Source organism: Carcharodon carcharias, chromosome 25 (genome assembly GCF_017639515.1).
Source record: "Carcharodon carcharias isolate sCarCar2 chromosome 25, sCarCar2.pri, whole genome shotgun sequence".
NCBI classification, from domain to species: Eukaryota; Metazoa; Chordata; class Chondrichthyes; order Lamniformes; family Lamnidae; genus Carcharodon; species Carcharodon carcharias.
In genome coordinates, this window is record NC_054491.1 from 46,745,901 (window position 1) to 46,772,100 (window position 26,200).

At 43.5% G+C, this 26,200-nt stretch overlaps 1 protein-coding gene across 4 annotated transcripts in view; it reads left to right on the top strand.

Annotated features, from left to right (window-relative positions):
• The window catches only part of tmem107l (transmembrane protein 107 like), a 68,665-nt gene that overhangs the window by 33,933 nt on the left and 8,532 nt on the right, over positions 1–26,200 (top strand). For 3 of the 4 annotated variants that reach the window (XM_041174070.1, XM_041174071.1, XM_041174068.1), the window contains exon 5: positions 17,214–17,310. In XM_041174070.1, the coding sequence (XP_041030004.1) occupies positions 17,214–17,310 (97 nt within the window). Of the gene's footprint in view, positions 1–8,416; positions 8,514–17,213; positions 17,311–26,200 lie in introns of all 4 variants that reach the window. The other variant, XM_041174069.1, reaches the window with a different exon arrangement.

Sequence of the window (26,200 nt, forward strand, 5' to 3'; positions counted from 1 at the left end):
CTTCAGTGATTAAGAATGGTGAGAGCGGGAAACCAGGGAATTACACACCCAGTTAGGTTAACATCTCTTGTCAGGAGAATACTGGACTTCATAAGTAAGGATGCTGATGGAATTAACACAGTCCAGGATTTCTGCATTGGTGATCTTTTTCCTGTTAAGAGATGCCAAGGATACGTCTGAGACAGCAACAGTGGAACCTATTCAGCCTTTTTGCCTGCCTACCATATGTTGTCCAGGTGTCTCCACTGTAGAGAAGTGCACTCAGGTAGATTAACAATTTGGTGCTATGAGACTATTGTTGTTCCATGCTCTTATTTAGCTGTGACATAACAGCTGCATTTTTTGTAATGTACGTGTTGATTTCAGCATCAAATGACAGATTACTGGTGATTGTTGAGCCTAGATATGTGAAACTATCAACAATCCCAGCATCACATTGTCATTGCTGATAGATGGTGGTATGGCATCATCCTGGACCAGGATGTTTGTCTTCCTGATGTTGATGGTCAAACCAAGGTGTGAGAGAGTCTGTCCATTTGCCACTGAAGGTGTTCCTCGGTATGGAATCTAGTGTGACATCGTCAGCATAGGGCAACTCTCTGATCAGGACTCAGTGCACCTTTGTCTTACATCTCAGCCGAGCAAGGCTGAACAGCTTTCCATTAGTTCTGGTGTGTAAGTAGCCATCCTCTGTAGATGAGCATATGATGGCATCAAAGAGAAGAAAATGCCAAAATGTTGGCACCAGAACACAACCCTGTTTGACCCTACTGTGGATCTCATAGAGTTCTGGCGTTGCCCCGTCATAGCTGACCTTCCTCATCATGTTGTCGTGGAAAGAGATCACATGGAGCAACTTTGGAGGGCAGCCAGTTTTCTCCAGCAGCTTAAAGAGACTGCCTCTGTCACATGCTCAAGTACCTTGGTGAAATCAGTGAAGGCAATATTTGTTCCTTTGTTCACAGCATTTCTGTTGCACAGCCCTCTCCCTCCAGTAGACAGAGAAGTTCATGCAGAGTGCTAGTTTCCTGTTCTTGATGAGTTGAAGCAGTAGAACACTATCACCTGGAGCTTTGCCCATGGCAAGCACGTTAGTATCTTTACTAAGCATCTCCACTGTGGGCTCGATAGTGCCTGGAGCTTCGTCAGTGACAGTGTACTCACTAAAGTACAATTCAAGGTAGTGTTCCACCCATCTCTCCAACACTTTATTGCAGTCAGCGATCACTTCCTCGGCCTTTGTTTTCAGTGGAGCCATTTTCCTTGCTGATGAATCTGTTGTCATAGAGGTCTACAGCACCAAAAAAGGCCCTTTGGCCCATCGAGTCTGCGCCGGTCAAACAAATATCTAACTATTCCAACCCCATTTTTCAGCACTAGGCCCATAACCTTGTATGCCATGGCATCGCAAGTGCGCATCCAAATACTTGTTAAATGTTTCTGCCTCTACCACCCTTTCAGGCAGAGAGTTTCAAATTCCCACCACCCTCTGAGTGAAAAAATTCTCCCTCACATCCCCTCTAAACCTCCTGCCACTTACCTTAAATCTATGCCCCCTGGTTATTGATCCCTCCACCAAGGGGAAAAATTCCTTCCTGTCTACCCTATCTATGCCCTTCATAATTTTATACTCCTCAATCATGTTCCCCCTCAATCTCCTCTGCTCCAGGGAAAATAACTCCAGTCTCTCCAATCTCTCCTCATAACTAAAACTCTCCAGCTCAGGCAACATGCTGGTAAATCTCCTCTGCACTCTCTCTAGTGTAATCACATCCTTCCTATAATGCGGATTCCAGAACTGTACACAGTACTCCAGCTGTGGCATAAACAGCGTTTTATACAGCTCCAGCGTAACATCCCTACTCTTATGTTCTATGCCTCGGCTAATAAAGGCAAGTATCCCATCTGCCTTCTTAACCACCTTATCTACCTGTCCCACTACCTTAAGGGACCGGTGGACATGCACACCAAGGTCCCTCTGATTCTTGGCATTTCCCAGGGTCCTACCATTCATCGTGTATTTCCGTGCCTTATTTGTCCTGCCCGAATGCGTCACCTCACACTTATTTAGATTAAATTCCATTTGCCACTGATCAGCCCATCTGACCGGCCCATCTATATCCTCCTGTAATCTAAGGCTATCCTCCTCACTATTTACCACCCCACCAATTTTCGTGTCATCCGCAAACTTACTGATCAACCCTCCTACATTCAAGTCTAAATCATTTATATATACCGCAAACAGCAAGGGATCCAACACCGATCCCTGTGGAACCCCACTGGACACAGGCATCCAGTCACAAAAACATCCCTAGACCATCACCCTCTGTTTCCTGCCACTCAGCCAATTCTGGATCCAGTTTGCCAAATTGCCTTGGATCCCAAGGGCTCTTACCTTCTTTATCAGTCTCCTATGTGGGATCTTATCAAAAGGATAAGTAGACTGAAGTCCAAGTAGACTATGTCAAATGCATTACCCTCATCTACACACCTCTTCGAAAATTGGTCAGCCATGACCCCCGCTTAACAAAACCATGCTGACTGACCTTGATTAATCCTTGCCTTTCCAAGTGTAGATTAATTCTGTTCCTCAGAATTGCTTCCAATAATTTCACCACCACTGAGGTTAGACTGACTGGCCTGTAGTTCCCTGGTTTATCCCTTCTTGAATAACGATACCGCATTGGTTGTCCTCCAATCCTCTGGCACCTCTCCTGTGACCAGAGAGGTATTTAAAGTTATTGCCAGCACCCCTGCTGCTTCCCCCTTGCCTCACTCAAAAGCCTGGGATACATTTCATCCGGGCCTGTAGATTTATCTACTTTTAAGCCTGCCAGACCACTTAGAACCTCCTCCCTTTCTATGCTAATTTCTTTAATTATATCACAGTCCTTCTACCTGATTTCCATACCCATGTCGTACCTCTCACTTGTGAACACTGACACAAAGTATTCATTTAGAACCCTACCTACGTCTTCCGGCTCCACACACAAATTACCACTATGGTCCTTAATAGGCCCTACTCTTTCCCTACCCTCTTACTGTTAATGTAGAATAACTTTGGATTTTCCTTTATTTTACCTGCCAATGTTTTTTCATGCCTCCTTTTTGCTCTCCTAATTTCCTTTTTAAGTTTCCCCCCTACACATTCTATACTCCTCTAGGACTTCCGCTGTTTTGAGCCCTCAGTATCTGCCATAAACATCCTTTTTTCTCTTTATCCAACCCATCCTCGACATCCAGGGTTCCCTGGATTTGTTGGTCCCACCCTTTATCTTTACTGGAATATGTTGACCCTGTATTTTCCTTATTTCCTCCTTGAATAAGTCCCACTGTTGTGACGCAGATTTACCTAAAAGTAGCTGCTCCCAGTTCACTCTGGCCAAATCATGTCATATCATATCAAATCATATCATACCTTTTTGATTCCCTCATACATGCCCTTAGCATTCCCTTTGTTAAAGGACACCAGGGTATAACATAACCACCTGGAGCTTAACCCATGGCAAGTGAGTCAATAGCTTCTAAGTGGGACTTCATTCCCATTTTTTTCAAGGTTTTCAAAATCATAACCATTTTATAAAACCTCGCATTCACAACAGATTATTGTTTCTAAAACCTTACCACACGACTGATGTTAAACTGACCAGCCTGTGGTTACTCGGAAAGTTCTTACCCCCTTCTTTAAATAAGGATATCACATTTGCCACCCTATCTAGGGAAAATTGGAAGATTATGGCAAGCCCTTCTGCTCTATCCACCCCTCTCCCCACTTCCCTTTGCAACCTTGAATGCAAGCCATTCTGACCAAATGACTTATCCACTCTCTAAGTATGGCTAGCCTTTACAATACGTCCCGCCCAACAACTTTCACCCTATCCATTATCTCTACCATTTCCATTTCCACCCGAATTTTGTTAGTACCCTCATCCTTAAGGAACAGCAATACTAAGTACTTGTTTTAAGTGTCCTAGCCTTGCCCTGCTTCTGCAAGCATATATATTACCTCTTTGTTCCTAATAGACCTTTTTCTGCCTCGTCTACATGCTTACTATTTACATGCTGGTAGAAGATTTTTAGTTCATAACATAAGAAGTAGGAGCAGGAGTAGACCATATGGTCTGTCGAGCCTGCTCTGCCATTCAGTACGATTAGGGCTGAAATTTGGCTTCAAATTCATTTTCCCACCCACTCTCTATATTGCTTGATTCCATGAGAGATCAGAAATCTCTCAGTCTTAAATATATTCTACAATGGGTCATCCACATTCCTCTGGAGTAGAGAATTCCGAAGATTTCAAACCCCTTGAGTGAATTCATTTTCTTCATCTCCATGCCAAATGACCGCTGCTTATCCTAACACTGCAGCTCTGAGTTCTAAATTCCCCAGCTAGGGGAAACAACTTATCAAAAGTTTTTAGAAATCCCCTTCAGAATCCTGTATGTTTCAATGAGATCACCCCTCAATCTTCTGAACTCCAGAGAATATAGATTCCATCTACTTAGCTTCTCATCATAGGACAACCCTCTCATCCCAAGGACCAAACCAGTGAACTTTTGCTGTACTGTTTCTACCGCAAGTATATCCTTCCTTAAATATAAGACCAAAACTGCACACAGCATTCCGGTCTCTCACCAAAGCCTTGTACAATTGTGGGAAGATTTCTTTATTCTTGTACTCTAATCCCCTTGCAATCAAGGCCAACATGCTATTTGCCTTCCTAATTGCTTGCAGTACATGCATGCTAACTTCTTACATTCCTTGTACAAGTTCCCTTTCATGTTAACTGATTCTGATTTCATTCTCTCTTTGCCAGCCTTATTTTCCTCTTCACTTCCCCTCTCAACTTATTGAATTTTGTCTGATTGTCGATGAGGAATTCACTGACGTACACCTTTTTATTTTTCTTTCATCATATTCTCTAAGAGCCCTGGCTTTGTTTCTCCTGCCCTTTCGTCTTGGTGCTTAGCCTGTACATGAAACATCACTCCCTTAAAGATCACCTGACCAGTTTTTCTGGTTTCATTTTACCCTGGCTACATCCTCTTGAATTCCATTGAAGTTAGTTGTTTTCTTCTATTAAGATTGCTCCTTGCTCTTCTCAATCTAAACCATATGATACTGTCACAATCCCAATACTGTTATTATTCTGAATGAGATCAGAAATTTTTTTTTAGAAAATTAAGAAATCTGAAATCCCAGTTAGTTACTGCAAGAATGAAGTCACAATATTCCATGGCTTAATACTAAAGAGTGTTTACTATACATGAGTCAAGCAAGGCAAACACTAAATACTATCTTAGATAACCTCCTATACTCTACAATAACATATGTTAACACAAATTTACGGGCAAATTGTGGCTGATTATAAGCTATAAATTACACATTAAATAGCAGATACAACTCAGAGCTTATAAATTGGCTCTCAACTCACTCAGCGCATATGTCATCAATCTCAGTCACAAAGTCCTTCAAAACTCTCTTCCTCACAAAGAATTTCAGCTCCAATTCTTTTAGGATTCAGCCTGATCCTTGGCCTACAGCAGTGCACAACCAACCTAATTTTCACGGGCACGGTCTTCACCAAATATGGCACACGTCTGCAGAACCCCCTCAACTCTGCTTACAATGGTCTGGATGGTGTAGATCAACCAATGGTATCTTCAAGTAACAAAAACAGCTGCTGTAACCGTATCTTTGCTTATTCTCAGCTTCTGGATCTAGACTCTCTTCTTCAGCCTGCCTGCGCTGCACCACTGGACTCTTCATCTATTGAGCCCTGATGGTTGTCTCCTTTTATACAGTTTCAACCAGAAGTTTTGGTTTCCAATCTCAGTTTCAGTATTAGTAAGCAACTGTGAGAGTCAGTTTCCCTTTCCAGTTAGGCTCTGTCTCAAAAAAAAAGCTTTGCCCACAGATTCCATCACACTTCTCCCTTTGGGAAAAATAAGTTTACTGTAGTAAAAATTTATTTACAACAATTTTAAAATATAGGAAGTTCTTATCATCCTGAATATCTTATCAAGTAGCTTATTGCATACCGTACAGGTTACCTTTTCATATTTTGCAATTATACATATATTTACAAAATTATAAGGGCTGAACCAAAGCAAAAGACAATGAATATACCAATTAGGATTAGCAGGATTCAAATGTCATTGAATTATCATAACTCAGAGCCTTGCCTTCTCCTACACCCCCAGAGCATCAACAGTTACACTGTTTTTCTGGGTATGTGCTCAATATTTAGGTTAAAGAGCCACAGGGTCAAATTTCAGCGAAACAACCTAAGGTTCTTTGTGCAGAACCTCTCCAAAAACATCAATGGATTATGATCAGAGAAAATTAATGTCTCCTTTATTATTCAAAACATAAACTTCAGATTCTTGAAGAGCCATGACAAGACTTAACATTTTTTCTCAATTGTGGAATATTTTTGTTGATATGTATTAAGTTTACTTGAGACTCTCCTACACTTACATCACTGGCATCAATAGCTATTTTGAATGGTTTATTGAAATTTGGAGCAGCTAAAACAGGTTTGTTTATTAATACGGCCTTTAAACTCTCAAAGGTGGTCTGACAAGACTGTCTAGTCAACTTTTATATTTTAGTCCAACTTTGTTAATTGAGCGACTACTATGCTAAAATTCAAGACAAACTTGCTGTACAATTCACATAATTTGAGGAACCATAATATTTCTTGTGTTATCTTAGGGACAGAAAAGCCCATAATTGATTGAACTTTAGCTTGTCTCGGCGACACTTGATCTTGCCCCAGGTCATGTCCCAAATAGGTGACTTTGGCCTTGGCAAACTCACTTTTTGCCAAATCTACCACCAAATCAGCTTTTTGTAGTTTGTCAAATAGTGCACTTGGGTGTTCCACAGGTTCTTCCCAAGTGTTACTGTAGACCAATGGATCATTGATATAAACGCTGTATAACCCAGAAATTATTTGGCTTGTTAATCTTTGAAAGGTAGCTGGTGTATCCTTCATTCCAAATGGCATTACTCCACATTGATACAGGCCATCTGGAGTTACAAAAACAGAGATTTCTTTGGCTTGATCTGTTAGTGGAACTTGCCAGTAACCTGTTAGCAAATTAATCTTGCTCATCACGTCTATTTAATAACTAGAGACTCACCAGCTACTAGGTTACTTTCTTATATATGGAGGTCAATTGTAATGTTTTTATTTAACTCTTATTATCTAAAAATCTTCGATTATAATTTGGAGTTGATAATTCTAGATTAAATTAAAATTTACCAGTATACTCACCCCAGCTACTTTTTGTTTCTCCACACATGCTCTGATTGTGATTTTGTTCTGAGGTCACTTTTTGGTTTCCACAGTATTTGATTTGGCTCCTAGCATGCTTTTTGAAACTGTTTTCTTTCTCTGCTGCTGGTGAATCCAGTCACGTCCCATATGCTTCTTGGGTCCATGCTCTTTTTGTGTTTTGTGTTGGGAATTGTTAGCAGAAAGAACCGCATTTCTATCGCACGTTTCTTGACCACCAGATGTCTCGAAGCATTTTACAACTAAGTGTAGTCACTGTTATAAGGTAAAAAAACGTGGCAGCCAAGGTGTGTGCAGCAAATTCGTGCAAAGAGCAATATGATAATGAATCAGATCAACTGTTTTTGTGATATTGATTGAGGCAGAAATATCTCAGGATGCCAGGGATAACTCCCCTGATTTTCTTCAAAATAGTGCCGTTGGATTTTTTACATCCACCTGACCAGGCAGATGATACATTGTTCAACATCTCATCAGAAAGGACAGTCACTACGAAAACACTCCTTCAGTACTGCACTGTAGTTTCGGCCTTGATTTTTGTGCTGGAGCCCTGGAATGGGACTTGAACCTGAAACCTTGTGACTTAGAAGTGAGAGAGCTACTGACTGAGCCACGGCTAACAGTAACTTCTTTAGTTATAACTAAGCAAGAAAGCTGGAGGCAGTTTCAGAGAAGGCAGATTTCATTGTTTCCTCTTTTCTAATTTGTGTTTTTATTTTTCCCTGCCTGATTCTTTATTCATGTTACTTTAATACTCCCTTTCATCTTATTCATTGGTACATGCTCCAACTGCTGTGCTTTGTTGCAGGGCAGTGGAAAAAATGGTGAAGCAAATTCAATAGTAAATTTCAAAAGGGAATTGGGTAAATATTTGAAGGGAAAAAAATTACAGGTCTATTGGGAAAAGACCAGAAGAATGGAACTAATTCAATAGTTCTAACAAAGTGCTGGCACTGGCCATATGGGCTGAATGGCCTCCTGTGCTGAATGATATTGTGTAAATAAATTTTTAAGTCATTAACAGGCATAATGAGTTTGGATAACAGAGCTTGGGGTGTCACTGTATCTGAACAACGCTGGCCCTTTGACTCTTTCCTATTAATTGTGCCTCAGCTATTGGAACACATGCCAGTGCCTCAGTCGCTCTCCTCTTTTTCCTCTTTGAGCAGTGGTCGTGCAGTACATATTGGTGGATATTCGCTTTCTGCAGGTAGGCCATGTACCCTGTTTACTGTTTATGCAAACTGCCTGCGATGGAAGTTCAGCCAAATGTAGTAAATCTCTCTGACCAGTTGCTGTGTGTGTGGATCATTGATGATACTCACTGTATGCAAGGATACAAAATTCTTACAAGGCTCAACAAGGTAGATTACAGGAAGATTTTTTTCCTTGGCTTGGGAAACAGTCTCAGAATAAGATGGAGGCCACTTAGGACCAAGATGAATATTTTCTTCACTCAGGTGGTAAACCTTTGGAATTCTCTACACCAGAGGGCTGTGGAGGCTGAGTTATTAGTATGTTCAAGACAGAAATTGATAGATTTCTAGACATGAAAGACATCAAGGGATATGGGGATTATGCAGGAAAATGATGGGCCGTAACTTCCAACTAGCTGGAAAGTGCTGGCCCGCAGAAATTAGAGGAAATAAATGCACACTTACCTGGTCTTGAAAATTGCGTGTTTACTTCCATTTGGTGGAGCTGCTTGGGGCTTACATCGAAAGAACCCTCACAGGCCCCAGTGAAGTCTAGATCCAGCATAGCCAAAGAGGCCACATGCCCCTTTGGGAGGGGTTGGGGAGGGAGTGGGGGGCGTCCAGAGGTCAGTGGCCCGTTTGGAGTTCGGGGCGGAGGTGCGTCCAGAAGTCGGATGGGGGAGGCGTGGTCGAAGGGTGGGGGGTGGAATGTGTGCCCGGAGCAAGGGAGGGTGGGGAACCTGTGCCCGGTGGCGGGGGGGGGGGGGGTGGGGGGGATTCATGGCCGGGGGTGGTGAGGGTGGGTATCGTGCCCGGAGGCCGGGGGGGGGGTGGGGGTGGGGGATCGTGCCCGGAGGCCGGGGGGGGTGGGGGCGGGGAATGGGGGGGCGGGTGGGGGTGGAAGGTGCACCTGGAGGTTGGGGGAATCTGGGTGGGGCGGCCTTTAGGGGAATGGGGGCATGCCCGGACGTTGGGGGTGGTGTCAGGAGTGGGGCGCGTCCAGAGGTCAGGGAGGGTGGTAGGGAAGGGGGAGGCAGTGGTCGGAGTGGGGCATCTGGAGAGTGGGGGAGGAGCGTCCAGAGGTAGGGCAGGGGGGAATTGGAGGTCAGAGGAATTGGTGGGTGGGCGGCAGCTGGGGTCCGATGTCGGGTCGGGGTGTGGGGAAGTCTGGGGTCAGAACGAGTTGTTGGGGGGTGGTCTCGGTCCAAGGCCAGGGTGGGGGAATGAGGTCAGTGGGTGAGGGGGGTAGCGGAGGTGGGATTGACGGAGGTCGATGGGGATGGGGTGGAATGGGGGATTCCCATGGTGGGGGGTGTGGGGGCAGTCCCGTGGGGTCAGTCTGGGTGTTTTCCATAGTTAAACCCAGAAGTTAGAAGGAGGTTTTAATTCTAACTTTTTCTGGGTAACTGTTGGTATAACCCCAGCAGAAACATCGAAGTTTGTCATTTAACTCACATTTTCAGATGGTTCCCAGCACAGTTGTCCAGAAGAAGTTAGCACTCTGGACAACCGCCACGCGTATGCTTGCCTGGGAACTTGACCGAGGGATTCCCCACTGCATACTTGGGGTACCCTGCCACATATCTGGAGTACCTCACCAAATCCGATGCTGGGGAGCGCAAAAGTTACGGGCCAACATTTAGATAGATAATCAGCCATGAAGATCTGGTTGAATAATGGAGCAGGCTCAAGGGGCTGAAGGGCTGAAGGACGTACTCTTCCTATTACTCGTTCCTACGCAGTTAGGTTCTCCTTTTATACATCAAGACATTCCTGTTTCTGAAACACTTACTGTTCATGTTGCAGGAGCCAGTGACACTACCCCCACCCCCCAGCGCGAGGGTCTCGGTCAGCGCGAGGGTCTCAGTCAGACCCTCAGCGCGAGGGTCTCGGTCAGCCCCCCGCTCCTCAGCGCGAGGGTGTCGGTCAGACCCCCCGCCCCTCAGCGCGAGGGTGTCGGTCAGACCCCCCGCCCCTCAGCGCGAGGGTGTCGGTCAGACCCCTGGCCCTCAGCGCGAGGATCTCGGTCAGACCCCCCGCCCCTCAGCGCGAGGGTGTCGGTCAGACCCCTGGCCCTCAGTGCGAGGATCTCGGTCAGACCCCCTGCTCCTCAGCTCGAGGATCTCGGTCAGACCCCCCGCTCCTCAGCGCGAGGGTGTCGGTCAGACCCCCCGCCCCTCAGCGCGAGGGTGTCGGTCAGACCCCCCGCCCCTCAGCGCGAGGGTGTCGGTCAGACCCCCCGCCCCTCAGCGCGAGGGTGTCGGTCAGACCCCCCGCCCCTCAGCGCGAGGGTGTCGGTCAGACCCCTGGCCCTCAGCGCGAGGATCTCGGTCAGACCCCCCGCTCCTCAGCGCGAGGCTCTCGGTCAGACCCCCGCCCATCAGCGCGAGGGTGTCGGTTAGACTCCCCGCCCCTCAGCGCGAGGGTGTCGGTCAGACCCCCCGCCCCTCAGCGCGAGGGTGTCGGTCAGACCCCTGGCCCTCAGCGCGAGGCTCTCGGTTAGACCTCAGCGTGAGTACCTCAGTCAGACCCCCGCCCCTCAGCGCGAGGCTTTCGGTCAGACCTCAGCGTGAGTACCTCAGTCAGACCCCCACCCCTCAGCGCGAGGCTCTCGGTCAGACCTCAGCGTGAGTACCTCAGTCAGACCCCCGCCCCTCAGCGCGAGGATCTCGGTCAGACCCCCCGCTCCTCAGCACGAGGCTCTCGGTCAGACCTCAGCGTGAGTACCTCAGTCAGATCCCCGCCCCTCAGCATGAGGGTCTCGGTCAGACCTCAGCGTGAGTACCTCAGTCAGACCCCCGCCCCTCAGCATGAGGGTCTCGGTCAGACCCCCCGCCCCTCAGCACAAGGCTCTTGGTCAGACCTCAGCGTGAGTACCTCAGTCAGACCCCCGCTCCTCAGCATGAGGGTCTCGGTCAGACCCCCCGCCCCTCAGCACGAGGCTCTCGGTCAGACCTCAGCGTGAGTACCTCAGTCAGACCCCCGCCCCTCAGCATGAGGGTCTCGGTCAGACTCACTAATTCTTTATCCCAGTTGACCAGCATCTCATTAGAGCCCCATCTGCATGGGGTGCTTCTCATGGACTTAGATTGCATTCCCATTAGACTCTGATAACATACACAACTTGCATTAGAGATGACTAAATGTGATGTTAGGTGCTGAGACAGAAAACAGAATAACTACATTGCTTTGGAAGTTCAGTAATAATGACAAATGAGCTAACTGACCAGGTGGTATAGGTTCAGAATGAATGTTGACTAAAGCATTAGGAGAATTCCTGCTCTTTCTGTGCATATTGTTGTGGTAATCTTTTACATTCTGGCAGGATGTGACTAGTAGAGTTGATGAGGGGGAGCCAGTGGATGTGGTTTATCTGGACTTCCAGAAGGCTTTCAACAGAGTCCCACATAGGAGAGTAGTGTGTAAAATTAAAGTGCATGGGATTGGGGGTAGTGTATTAAGATGGATAGAAAACTGGTTGGCAGACGGGAAACAAAGAGTAGGAATAAATGGGTCTTTTTCTGAATGGCAGGCAGTGACTAGTGGGGTACCGCAGGGATCGGTGCTGGGACCCCAGTTATTCACAATATATATTAATGATTTAGATGAGAGAACTAAATGTAATGTCTCTAAATTTGCAGATGACACAAAACTGGGTGAGAGGGTGAGCTGTGAGGAGGATGCAGAGATGCTTCAGTGTGATTTGGACAAGCTGAGTGAGTGGGCAAATGCATGGCAGTTGCAATATAATGTGGATAAATGTGAGGTTATCCATTTTGGTAGCAACAACAGGAAGGCAGCTTATTATCTGAATAGCTATAAATTGAGAGGGGGGAATGTGCAACGAGACCTGGGTGTCCTTGTACACCAGTCGCTGAAGGTAAGCATGCAGCTGCAGCAGGCGGTAAAGAAGGCAAATGGTATGTTGGCCTTCATAGCCAGAGGATTCGAGTACAGGAGCAGGGATGTCTTGCTGCAAGTATACAGCGCCTTGGTGAAACCACACCTGGAGTACTTTGTGCAGTTTTGGTCTCCTTATCTGATGAAGGATGTTCTTGCTATAGAGGGAGTGCACTGAAGGTTTACCAGACTGATTCCTGGGATGGCGGGACTTACATATGAGAAGAGATTGAGTCGGTTAGGATTATATTTGCTGGAGTTCAGAATAATGAAGCGGGGATCTCATAGAAACCTATAAAATTCTAACAGGATTAGACAGGGTAGATGCAGGAAGGATGCTCCAGATGGTGGGGAGTCCAGAACCAGGGATCACAGTCTGAGGATGCGGGGTAGATCATTTAGGACTGAGATGAAGAGAAATTTTTTCACCCAGAGAGTGGTGAGCCTGTGGAATTCTTACCACAGAAAGTAGTTGAGGCCAAAATATTTTATGTTATCAAGAGGAGTTAGATATAGCTCTTGGGGCGAAAGGGATCAAAGGATATGGGGAGAAAGCGGGAGCAGGATATTGAATTGGATGATCAGCCATGATCATGATGAATAGCGGAGCAGGCTTAAAGGGCCAAAGGGCCTACTCCTGCTCCTATTTTCTATGTTTAGGTGCAAGGTCAATTTTTTATCTCATCAAGAACACTACTTACATTTCCGGGTCTTTCAGAAAAAACACTTTTACCACCTCTACTTCACTGGAAAGGCCATCTCTTAGCTTTTTTATTTGCTGCAGGCTAGCCTAAAAGGAATGTTTATAGGAGGGACAACTCTTGTTACAGCATTAAAGTGTTCTGCCAGCAGCTACTTCTAAAACATCACATGGGCAATTTATCAGTCAGCCATGCTGCAGCCCAGAGATGGATCAAGAAGTGACAAGATATATATTAAGGGGCATTGCAGTAAGCATTTTTCCTGGGGAATGGAAACCTAGGCTGGGATGGTGGCAGGGGAGAGAAAATATGAGATGAGGAAGCTGAGGGGTCAGGGAGTGTAGGGAAAATAAGAGAAAATAGGTGAGAAGGCAGGATTAAAATGAGCAAGATTGTCAAAGGCAGAGGCCAATTTGAGGTGCAGGTGCATAAATGTAGTTAGTATTATAATAAAACTAGTAAGCTAGAGGTATAATCTAACATTTGCAGAGATGAGACCTAACGAAGGTCTGGGAGTGGAACATTCCGGGTTACAAAATATTTAGAAGAGAGGTAGCAGTGATGATCAGAGATTCCATTATAGAACTCTAAAGTAGGGAATGATACAAAAAAGCGGATATATTTGATTGAATTAACGAATAAGAAGGGGAGTGTTGATCAACAAGAGCTGGAGGAAGAAATATTACAGGAAAATTTAGGAAAAATAGACCCCTAATTATCCAAAGATGGACTAAGTAAAAGAACAGCCACTTGGGACCTTGCAGTCTCCCAAAACAATAATAAGATAAATGACCATTTAATCTGTTTTGATGCAGTTAGTTGACCTGGAAATGTTGGGGAGGACACTGGGAGGGATTGCTGTTCTTCTTGGAATAACGCCATGAGATCTTTTACATCTACCTAACCGTTTTAATCTTAGATTCAATAAAATGTGATTAAAACCAATAAGTTCCTCCTCTTGACTTATTTTTAGTTTTCACTGAAAAAAGAGACATGCTGTTAAACAATCCTGAATGTGCAAAGAATTACACTAACAACCAATTTAAGATTATCAGTCGGCTTGTAATGTGGCTCACTTACACTTGCTAGAAGCTGCATATATTCATTCACAGGGGCAAAAGGAACAAGTCCAGGCAATGCACCTTTTTTGAATTCAGCAAAAGCATAGGGTACAGTCGTTCTCTGTTGCACTATCCATGACAATGCCTCAACCAATCAGAGCCCTTTTCTCATGCAGTTTAAGTAGTTGCTCCATTTGAAATTTGGCATTTTTGCATCAATCCTGATGATTGCAAAAGAAAAAGCTTCAACAGCATGTCTTTTTTTTTTCAGCAATACTCAAATTCTGCATAACCAAGCACTTTTTAGTTTTCCTTTTATAATTGGTATTCTCTTCCTCTATTGTGAAAACAGGTACAAAATACTTGTTTAATAAACAAAGAAAGACATGCATTCATGTCCGCAAGAATGACCCAAACCGCCCTGTCGCTTGCCGTTTTAACACTCCACCCTGCTCTCTTGCCCACATGTCTGTCCTTGGCTTGCTGCATTGTTCCAGTGAAGCCCAACGCAAACTGGAGGAACAGCACCTCATCTTCCGACTAGGCACTTTACAGACTTCCGGACTGAATATTGAATCCAACAACTTTAGGTCTTGAACTCCCTCCTCCACCCCCAGCCCCTTTCTGTTTCTTCCCCCTTCCTTTTGTTTTTTCCAATAATTTATGTAGATTTTTCTTTTCCCACCTATTTCCATTATTTTTAAATCTTTTATGCCCCCCCACCCCCACTAGAGCTGTATCTTGAGTGCCCTACCATCCATTCTTAATTAGCACATTTGTTTAGATAATATCACCAACTTCAACACGTCTACGTTCTTTTGTCTGTGACACCTTTTGATTATCTTCTCCTATCACTGCTTGCTTGTCCCTACAATCACACCACATCCCTCCATTTCTCTCCCCCCACCCAACCTTAAACCAGCTTATATTTCACCCCTCTCCTTGGATTCATCCAGTTCTGTTGAAGGGTCATGAGTACTCGAAACGTCAACTCTTTTCTTCTCCGCCGATGCTGCCAGACCTGCTGAGTTTTTCCAGGTAATTCTGTTTTGTTTTGGATTTCCAGCATTCGCAGTTTTTTGTTTTTATGCATTCACATAGTGCCTTTCACAGCCACCAGACATGTGAAAGCACATTACACCCCATGAAGTACTTTTTAAGTATACTCACTGTTGTAATGTAGGAAGCACGGCAGTCAATTTGTGCATAGCAAGCTCCCACAAACAGCAATCCGATAAGCTGTTTTATCTGTCATTACCTTGTTTATTACTTTATCATAAGTAGCTGTTTTTAATTAACCAACTTCTCCTTCGCCAGTGTCTTAATTATAATACACTTATGCTTTTCTTAATATTTCCCATTACATTCTTGCAAGTACTTTTTGTATAGCTTTTTACAGCACTTGATATATTCTTTGTGCTATTTTTTGCTTTCTGTATTTCTCCCAGTCCTCTGGATTATCACTTGGTATTGAGTAAGCCAGCTCCTTTACAGAATCTCAGAATCTTTACAGTGCAGGCAGAGGCCATTTGGCCCATCGAGTCTGCATTGGCTCTCTGAGAGAGCATTCTACCTAGTCCCGCTCCCTGCCTTATCCCCATAACCCTGCACATTCATTCTTTTCAGATAGCAATCCAATTCCATGTTAAACACCTCAATCAAGCCTACCTCCTCCACCCTCTCAGGAAGTTTGTTCCAGACTCCAATCACCCACTGGGTGAAAAAATTTTCCTCGCCTTTAGTTCTGAATCTTAAATGTTGACTGTGATTGCTTGACCTTACAAGTTGAATGTTTGTTCTTTTTTAGGCATGTATTGGTTTTGTATTATACTAAATATTTCTTTGAATATCTCCCACTGCTCTGTAGGTTTAAATGATAAAAGGGATCAGTGACAAGCAAAAAAAGATTTTTCTAGAGGACTTCCAGTGAGAGAGGTTATTTTCCCCTTTTTTATTCCCTCATATCCACCACAAAATAGAACCTATCGTCTTGACATTGCTCCATCTAATGAACAGGTTAAAAACTGATGACTTTTAGGAACATAGGAGTAGGCCGTTCAGCCCATTGAGCCTCCGCCATTCAGTATGATCATGGCTGACCATCCACTTCAAAGCTTCTTTTGACCACATTATCCCAAATTCCTTTGTCGTTGCTGTTTAGCAATCTGCCAGTCTGTTTTAAACATACTCAGTGACTGAGCTTCTCTCGTCCTGTAACTTTATCTCTCTCCCCTCATACTTGGAATCCCAAAAACAAAAAACATTGTTTTTGCCTTCATAACCTCCATGCAGAATGGAAGATTCACAGTCAGTTTCTTGCCATGTCCAAAATAACGAGGTTCAGCATACTGTCCTAGATTAACAAATGTCTGAGAAACCAAAGAAACATTTAACTGCCCTTCTCCATACCCAACGCTGCCACTTGAACTGTGCAAATTCAAGGCTCAGAAGTCATGGAAGATAAAGGGGGCAAGGATAGGACAGTGTATGGGCATCACCTAGTAGCAATGTTACACAAATTTTCACGCAAATTTCCTAGAATCTTTTTACTTTCATAGGATGTGGGCATCGCTGGTAAGGCCAACATTTGTTGCCCATTCCTAATTGCCCTTGAACTGAGTTGTTTGCTAGGCCATTTCAGTTAAGAGTCACATTGCTGTGGGTCTGGAATCACATGCAGGCCAGACCAGGTAAGGATTGCATATTTCTTTCCCTAAAGAGCATTAGTGAACTAGTTGGGTTTTTAATGACAGTCAATGATAGTTCCATGATCACCATTACTTGGGATTAGTTTTCAATTCCAGAATTATTAATTGAATTCAAATTCCACCAGTTGCTGTGGGTGGGATTTACTAGCCCGTTATCTCTGTGCACCATCTCCCTCTTCTGTTGAGTTAAATTTGTGGAGGATGCTTATCATTTAGAAGAATGAACAAGAGTTTGAAAGGTAGATACTCGATTTTTTAAAAAGTGATTCATTATGAGAATGAGTACTGTGTGTCTGGATGTGTTGGTTCTGACTGCTACAATTTTTCCCTGACTTGTGCTTCAGCTGTTGCAGCACATTGCTGTGCCTCCATCTGTCTGTCCTTCTTTGTCTTCGAGAAATGGGAGTGTTGGACCTACTGGTATATCTTTGGCTTCTGCAGGTATCACTGATTTGTTTTTATTAAGTTCGAAAAGATCCCACATTGAACACTGGGATCCAGGGGAATGAAGTAAGCTAGATACAAAATTGGCTCAATGGCAGGAAACAAAGGTGATGAATGTTTTTGTGACTGGAGGGCCGTTTCCAGTGGGGTTTCATAGGGCTCAGTACTGGGTCTCCTGCATTTTGTGATATATATTAATGATTTGAACTTAAATGTAGGGGAACGATCAAGAAGTTTGCAGATGACACAAAAATTGGCGGCACGGTTGATAGCAAGTAGGATTGCTGTCGACTGCAGGAAGTTAACAATGGACTGGTAAGGTGGGCAGAAAAGTGGCAAAATGGAATTCAACCCAGCATGAGGTGATACATTTGGGAAGGTCAAACAAGGCAAAGGATTACACAATAAAAGGGAGGATACTGAGGTGTAGAGGAAGTGAGGGACCTTGGAGTGAATGTTCACAGATCTCTGAAGTAGCAGGACAGGTTGATAAGGTGGTTAAGAAGGTATATGGAATTCTTTCCTTTATTAGCCAAGGCATAGAATATAAGAGCAGGGAGGTTATGCTGGAATTATATCATTAGTTAGGCCACAGCTTGAACATGTGTGCAGTTCTGGTCACCTCATTACAGAAAGGATGTAATTACATTAGAGAGAGTTCAGAGGAGATTTAAGAGGATGTTTTCCAGGATGGAAAATTACAGCTATGAAGAAAGATTGGTTAGGCTGGGGTTGTTCTTGGAACAGAGGAGGATGAGGGGAGATTTGATTGAGATTTACAAAATTGTGAGGGGCCTGGAAAGAGTGAATGGGAAGGGCCTATTTACTTTAGCAGAGAGGTCAATGACTGAGGTACGGGATGAGAGTGGTGGCATAGATTTAAAGTGATTGGTAGAAAGATTAGACAGGTGATGAGGAAAAGCTTTAGGAAGGATGTGAAGTGATTGGAGAGAGTGCAGAAAAGATTCACGAGAATAGTTCTAGAGATGAGGAACTTCAGTTATGAAGATAGATTGGAGAAAAGAAGGCTGAGAGGAGATTTAATAGAAGTATTCAAAATCATGAGTAGTCTGGACAGAGTCGATAGAGAGAAACTTTTCCCACTTGTGAACTGATTGAGAATGAGAGGGTAGATTTAAAATAATTTGCAAAAGAAGCAAAAACAAAATGAGAAAAAAAAATTCACGCAGCGATCGGTTAAGGTCTGGAATGCTTTGGGGGAGGCATTCAGTGGATAGTTATTTGTAAAAGAAAAATGTGCAGGGTTACATGGAGAAAGTGGGAGAATGAACAGTTCCCTTAGTGCCAATCGGAGATCTGATGCAGACACAATGGGCCGAATGGTCGTCTTCAGCATGTCACAATTCTGTGATAAAAGCAAAATACTGTGGGTGCTGGAAATCTGAAACAAAAACAAAAATTGCTGGAAAAACTCAGCAGGTCTGACAGCATCTGCGGAGAGGAACACAGAGTTAACGTTATGAGTCCGTATGACTCTTCATCAGAAGAGAGTTCGGATGAAGAATTATGCGGACTTGAAACGTTAACTCTGTCTTCCTCTCCACAGATGCTGTCAGACCTGCTGAGTTTTTCCAGTAGTTTTTGTTTTTGTAACAATTCTGTGATTAGTTGGTGAGTTTTAAGGCTTTTTTTCTCTAAACCAGGGCAGTAACTTAAACTAGTACCAGGAAAATATAAGTACTGTACTAAACCTATAGCTGAACTACTTGATATAACTACACAATCATTATTTAAAGACTTAAGTAAGACCAGACTAAGATATGGCAGAGCAGGTTGGTGTGTCTGGGCTGCAGAATGTGGATAGTGAATTGTCCTGAACAAACCTGCCTGCAATAGCTGTCTCTATCCCTAATCTCTCCAGTTTATAGTCACAGTGCTGGAGTGCGAGTTGGAGAGACCTGACATGTAAGGGGTGGGGGAGGATATTCTGGACAGTTTTATCCAAAATACGGTCACATTCCAGGGGAGAAAACAGGTTCAGGAAAGGGAGGGCGTGATCAATAGCCAGGTAATGGGGGTATATGAGATGTTGCGAAGGAGGTCCCGTCGACATTAGTCTTGTTCAACAGGTACGATGTACTAGCTACCTGTGAAGGTGAGAAGAAAGAATACAGGGAGGATCACAATGCAGACGAAGGCACTGTGGCTCATAAGACTATCCAGGTTTGGGTGTGGTGGAAGGGCAGTGGGAAGAGCAGAATAGAAATGTAGTAGTAATAAGGGACACTAATTTGAGAAATAGTTAGAGCTCACTACAGCCAAGATTGATATCCCTGAAAGGTGTGTTGCCTACCTGGTGCCAGGGTAACAGATATCTCATAACAGCTGGCGAGGAACTTGGAAAAGAAAGGGGTAAATCCAAGTTGTTGTGGCCCATGTTGGAACAAAGGAATAGGTAGGAAGATGGAGGAGGTTCTGCTGAAACAGCATCAGGAGTTAGGATTTAAATTTAAGAAGTAGAACCTTGAGGGTAATAATCTCTGGATTATTGCCCACACCACGTGCACATTAGTATAGGAGCAGGGAGATCAGGAGAATTAACATCTAACTAAAGTGTGCTGATGTGAGAAAGAGGGGTTCCTTTTCATGAAACACTGGCACTAGTTCTGAGACAGGAAGGAGCTGTACCAAGATGGGAACCTTGTCTTGGCCGAAAGGATAAATAGAGAGGTGGCAAAAGCTTTAAACTAGTAGGGAGCGGGGAGAGGGATCTACAAGAAACATAAGTAGCCTAAACGTGAATAGAACAGGACAGGAGAAATTAGGAAAGAGTAAAGTAAAGGAGGACATTGGTTGCAAGGGTAAAGGAATGGAAGTCTATAAAGATGGTTAAACTTAAATTGAGAGAAAATTCTATTAAAAGTTACTTAATTAGATAATATGTCTGTACAGCAACATACACAGAGGGGCTGGAGGTAATCGTAAATTGGGAGATATCAGACATAATAGGGATACTGAGACATGGCTACAGAAAGATGAGGACTGGGGTTTTAAACATTGTAATGTATAACATGTTTAGAAAAGATAGAGGGAGGGTGTACTTATTCAAGATAACATAATGGCAGTAGAGAAATCGGATGCAGCTATCAGAAAGACAAAAATCAAATCTATAAGGATAGAGATAAAAGATAAAGGATCAATCACACCAATTGATGTGAAGGAAGGAAGAAATATGCAGAAAAATTAGGGAATTGAGTAAAAATATAGAGTAATAATCATGGGAGATTTCAAATATCCTGATGTTAATTGGACAGAAGAGGTAGATAAAGGGTAAAAGGGAATAGAGTTCCTACGATATGATCAAGACTCCTTTGTAACCCAATGTTTCAAATATCATGAAAGGGAAGATTCACTATTGAATCTAATATCCTTTCGGGAAGGAAATTTGCTGTCCTTACCTGGTCTGGCCTACGTGTGACTCCAGATCCACAGCAATGTGATTGACTCTTAGCTGCCCTCTGAAATGGCCTAGCAAGCCACTCAATTTCAAGGGCAATTAGGGATGGACAATGAATGCTGGCCATGCTAGTGATACCCACATCCTGTGAATGAATAAAAAAGTAATGTAATTTATCTGCATTTTCAAAAGACCTTCAAGCAGATGCCCCACAATAGACGTACAAATAAGATCAGAGAATGTGGAATCAGGGCACAGGTGGCATCATGGATTGCTAGTTGACTTCAAGACAGAAAACAGAGTGGGAGTTAAAGTGGGAAATTATTCAGATTGGCAGAAGGTGGGTAAGTGGTGTCCCACAAGGGTCAGTGCTGGAAGTACTGCTGATCACAATTTACATTAACAGTTGGGACTTTGGAATCAAATTGCAATTTCTGAATTCGTGTATGACACCATATTCAGGAAGGATAGTCAATACTGAGGACTTTAATAAACTCTCAGAATGGGCAAATAATTGGCAATTGAAGGTGCAAGTCTAGTTGGGGCTGAAGAACAAAGGGATCTTGGAATACAAATACATCCATCACCAAAAGTTGTACCACACATTAGCGAGGCCATAAAAAAAAGCAAACCAATCACTAAGTTTTATTTCTGGAGGCATAGAATTGAATAATAGGGAAGTTATGCTAAAACTGTCTTGAACTTTAGTTAGACCACCCTTAAGAAGACTGCATGCAGTTCTGGTCGCCATATTATAAAAAGAATGTAGAGGCACAGGAGAGGTTGCAGAGAAGATTTACAGGGATGATACCAGAAATGCACAAATATATATACTAGACTGTCAATGACATAGCCTCAAGTCTCACAAGAAGTTAAACTAATCACATGGCAATGTCAGGTTTCTCAAAAACCTTGGACAAAGTTCCTCATGAAAAGGCTTTGTCCAAACCTCGCTGCTATAGAATCAGGGGGACATTGTTAAATTGGACCTGACACTTATTTACCAACAGAAGACATAGAGTGGTGCATGATGGGGAATCATCCTGTCCTAGAGATGTTCTCGCCAGAGTGCCCCAGTGTACTCTGTTGAGACCTTTACTCTTCTTGACATACATAACAACAAATTAAAAAACTGGGCGCAACTATTTGCAGATGACTGCGTGACTCACGCATCAAGGAAAACTTAAGATCATATGAATTCACTGCAAGATGATCTTCGGGAATTGCAAAAATGGCAGGACCAATGGGGAATGGCATTCAATGCCAAAATATGCTGTGTCGTGTGCATTACCAAAAAAAAATCCAACAACTTGAAGTTCTGTAATCAAATTCTCCAAATAGATACACAGCCATATTTGGGGGGGCTCATCTTAAAAGCAACCTTCAATGGTGATTCCACATTCAGGGGATAGCATCCTAAGTAAGCATGGTTCTTAAATCTCTGAGGAGGAATCTTTGGTATTGCAACAAAAATATCAGAATTATAGCTTGTTTGTCTAATGTTGGAGTTTGCAGGTTGTGTATGGAATTCTTATACGGTGAGACATAAATAAGATTGAAGCAATCCAAAGACATGCTGCGTAAATCTGTATGGGAAATACACCAGTGTCACACCCCGGATCAAAGATTTAGAATGGATTCACTAAAGCAAAGGAGGGAGAGAAATAGATTGACAATGTTCAATAAAATATGGAACGGACTGGTGGGAATTCACCTAAGCAAGTACCTGGTGTCCTCCAGCATTGACAAAACACAAGGTAGCCATCCACACAAACTACAAAGACCAGGGGCATATTTTATAGCCCTTCTTGCCAGCGGACTTTCGAACAGCTCACCCCATTTTACAGCCCCTCCCCTCCTGTGACAGAGCTGTAAAATTCCACCCCATTTGTTTCCAAGATAGTGTTTTAACAAGCTTTCTTCCCAAGGACAATCCCACAATGGAACAAGCTGCCAAAGGAAACAGTCACAGCGCCATCACTTGAAATCTTCAAGACCCATCTTTAGATTGTTTCCATTTATAAGTTTTCATTATCAGGACTACCATCTCAGCAGGTTATACCTGGTTTAGCTAGTGCTACCCATATAAATGTTGGCAGAATACGAAATTAGTCTGCGATGCTGACACAACTAAAACAGAAGCAGAAAAGGATTGATAAGCTGGGTCTCTTCTCTTGAAAAAAGAATGTTGAGAGGTGACCTAATAGAGTTCTTTAAAAATGTGAAAGGCTCTGATAGAGTGGATACAGAGTGATTGTTTCCTTTTGTGGAAAGAGTAAAACTAGAGGCCATTGATTTAAAATAATCACCAAAAAATCCAATGGGGAGTTCTGAAGAAACTTCTTCACTCAGAGAGTGGTAAAAATGTAACACAGGGAGTCGTTGAAACAAATAGTACAGAAGCATTTAAGGGGAAACTAGACAAACACATGATGGAGGAGGAAATAGATGGTTACGAGGATAGATCTAGGTGAGAAAGTATGAGACGAGACTCGATTGGAACATAAAGACTGGCATGATAGACTGGTTTGACCGAAAGGCCTGTTTCTGTGCTGTATATTATACGCAATCCTATGTAATTTAGCCATAAACTTCCAGAGTGCTCTCAATTCAGGAATTGTTCCTTTAGATTGGAAAATTGCAACTGTAACTCCATTATCTAAGAAAGGCAAGAGACTGTCCAGGAACTTATAGACCTGTTAGTCTAACACTTATGGAAAAGTTATTGAAATCTATAATTAAGAATGGAGTAATTGAGCATTTAGAAAACTGTTGAGCTGATTAAGGAGAACCACATAAATTTGCAAAAGGTTAGGTCATGTCTAACGACCCTAATTGTATATTTTGAAGAAGTACCTGAAATAATAGGCAAATTATCAGTAGATTTTTTGATCAGTGAACAGTGATGGAGATGTAAAGGCCCTCTTTTTTTTAATCATTCACAAAATATGGGCTTCACTGGCAGGGCCAACATTTGTTGCCCCTCCCTAGTTGCCCTTGAGGTGGTGGTGGTGAGCTGCCTTCTTGAACCTCTGCCATCCATGTGGTGTAGGTACACCCACAGTGCTGTTAGGAAAGGTGTTCCAGGATTTTGACCCAGCGAGAGTGAAGGAACGGCGAAATATTTCCAAGTCAGGATGGCAAGTGAGTTGGAGGGGAACCTCCAGGTGGTGTTTCCATTTATCTGCTGCCCTTGTCCTTCTAGATGGTAGTGGTCTAGGGTTTGTAAGGTGCTGTCTAAGGAGCCTTGGTGAATTACTGCAGTGCATCTTGTAGATGATACACGCTGCTGCTACTGTGCATCGCTGGTGGAGGGAGTGAATGTTTGTGGATGTAGTGCCAATCAAGCTTCATCCTGAACAATGTCAAGCTTCTTCTGATCCATCCAGCCTTCCCCACACACATGTTGTAACAGGTTAAAAACCCAAACCAATTCTGGGGGAATGGGAGGGTGAAATCTGGAAAATTCCTCCTTCACTGGGCAATTGAAACTAATCCAGAAGATCTCTCTTGGCTTGAATCCTGGATGATACATACTGTTGTAAGAGATAGTGTCTGGCCCAGCCAGAAACAGGTCTTCCACTCACACTTGAGGAGTTGAGCAAATCGATGTCCTTTGTACGAGATGGTAGCCTGTTCCTCAGGTCCATTATTCTCTAGGCAAAGAACCACCTCCTCACATTTAACCTGTCTCCGGCTTACCACAGTTTACAGTTGGGACCTGTGGTCCCCCCTAAACTATTTAATAGGAAATGGAATTAGACCACAATCTATTCCCTTCATCAGCTTAATGAACGTCAATCAGATCATCCCTAGGTCTATACTTATCTACAGTATAGAGTTACAGCTCTTTTAGCCTATTTTTATAACTGAAATGTTTTATACTGGATATTTGTTGAATGGTCAACCTGTTCACCCCTTCCAAAGCCTCAATATGTGGATCCCAAAGGCATTGGAGAAGGCTCCAAATAAAAGATTTATAGCCAAAATTATAGAAGTGAAATAGGCGTATCTATGACTGTGGATGTGACTCCAGGATAGTATGTTGCCTCTCTGGTGCCAGGGTCAAGGATGTCACCGAGCAGCTGCAAGACATTCTTCTGGGGGAGGATGAACAGCCATAATCCATATTGGTACTGATGACTTAGGTAGGAAGGGGGACGTGGTCCTGCAGATAGAATTTAGGGAGCTAGGTCGAAAATTAGCAATCAGGACCTCAAAACTAGTAATTTCTGGATTACTCCCAGTGACGTGTCCAAGTGAGTACAGGAATAGGAGGCTAAGGCAGATGAATGCGTGGCTGGCAAAATGACGCAGGAGGGAGAGTTTTAGATTCCTGGGACACACGGAGAGATGGCACCTGTACAAGTCGGATGGGTTGCACCTGAACAGAGTGGGGACTGAGTTCCTTGCTCTGAGTTTCCTTCCTTTGCTTGTGCTGTAGTGGGGTTCCGTGTGAGGTGGGGTGGGGGGGGACTTTAAACTAACTCCGCAAGGGTGTGGGGACCAGGAGAGAATATCAGAAAGTAGTACCAAGGTGCACAAAATACTGGGAGAGACCGATAGCACTAGAATAGAGAATAAGAAGTTAATAGCCAGAGGCAGGGTAAGGGAGAAAGTAATTAAATCTGAATCAAAGTTATACTTCATGTATGTGAATGCACAGAGTGTAGTAAATAAGATTGGTGAGTTACAGGCACAGATTGCCACACGGAATTATGATGTTGTGGCAATAACAGAGACCTGGCTCAAGGAGGGCAGAACTGTGTGTTAAAGATTCCCGGGTACAAGGTATTCAGAAAAGATAGGAAAGAAGGAGGGGTGGCGGAATTGGTTAAGGAGAGCATTGCAGTGCTGGAGAAAGAGGATGTCCCAGAGGGTTCAAGGACAAAATCAATTTGGCCAGAGCTAGGAACAAAAAGTGTGCAATTACATTGCCTGGTGTAGTCTATAGGCCACCAACTAGTGGGAAGGATGTAGAGGAACAAATCTGCAGGGAAATTACAGAGATACAAACATTATAGAGTAGTCATAATGGGGGACTTTAATTACCCAAATATAGACTCGGATAGTGGTAGTGTAAAGAGCAGAGAAGAACAAGAATTCCTAGCGTGTATTCAGGAAAGTTCTCTATAGCATGTGTCCAGTTCAACAAGGAGTAGGCACTGCAAGACCTGGTTCTTGGAAATGAGGTGGGCCAAGTAGATCAAGTGTCAGTGGAGGAACCTTTAGGAAACAGTGATCATTGTATCATAAGGTTTAGGATGATGGTAGAAAAGGACAATTTGCAATGCAGAGTTAGAATAATTAACTGGGGGAGAGCCTACTTCAGTGGGGCAAGTATGGAGCTGAGCCGGATATACTGGAACCGAAGGTTGGCAGGAAAAGCTGTAGCTGAACAATGACTACCTTCAAAGAAAAAATGGTTTGGGCACAGTCAAAGTATATTCCCTCAAAAAGGAAAGGTAG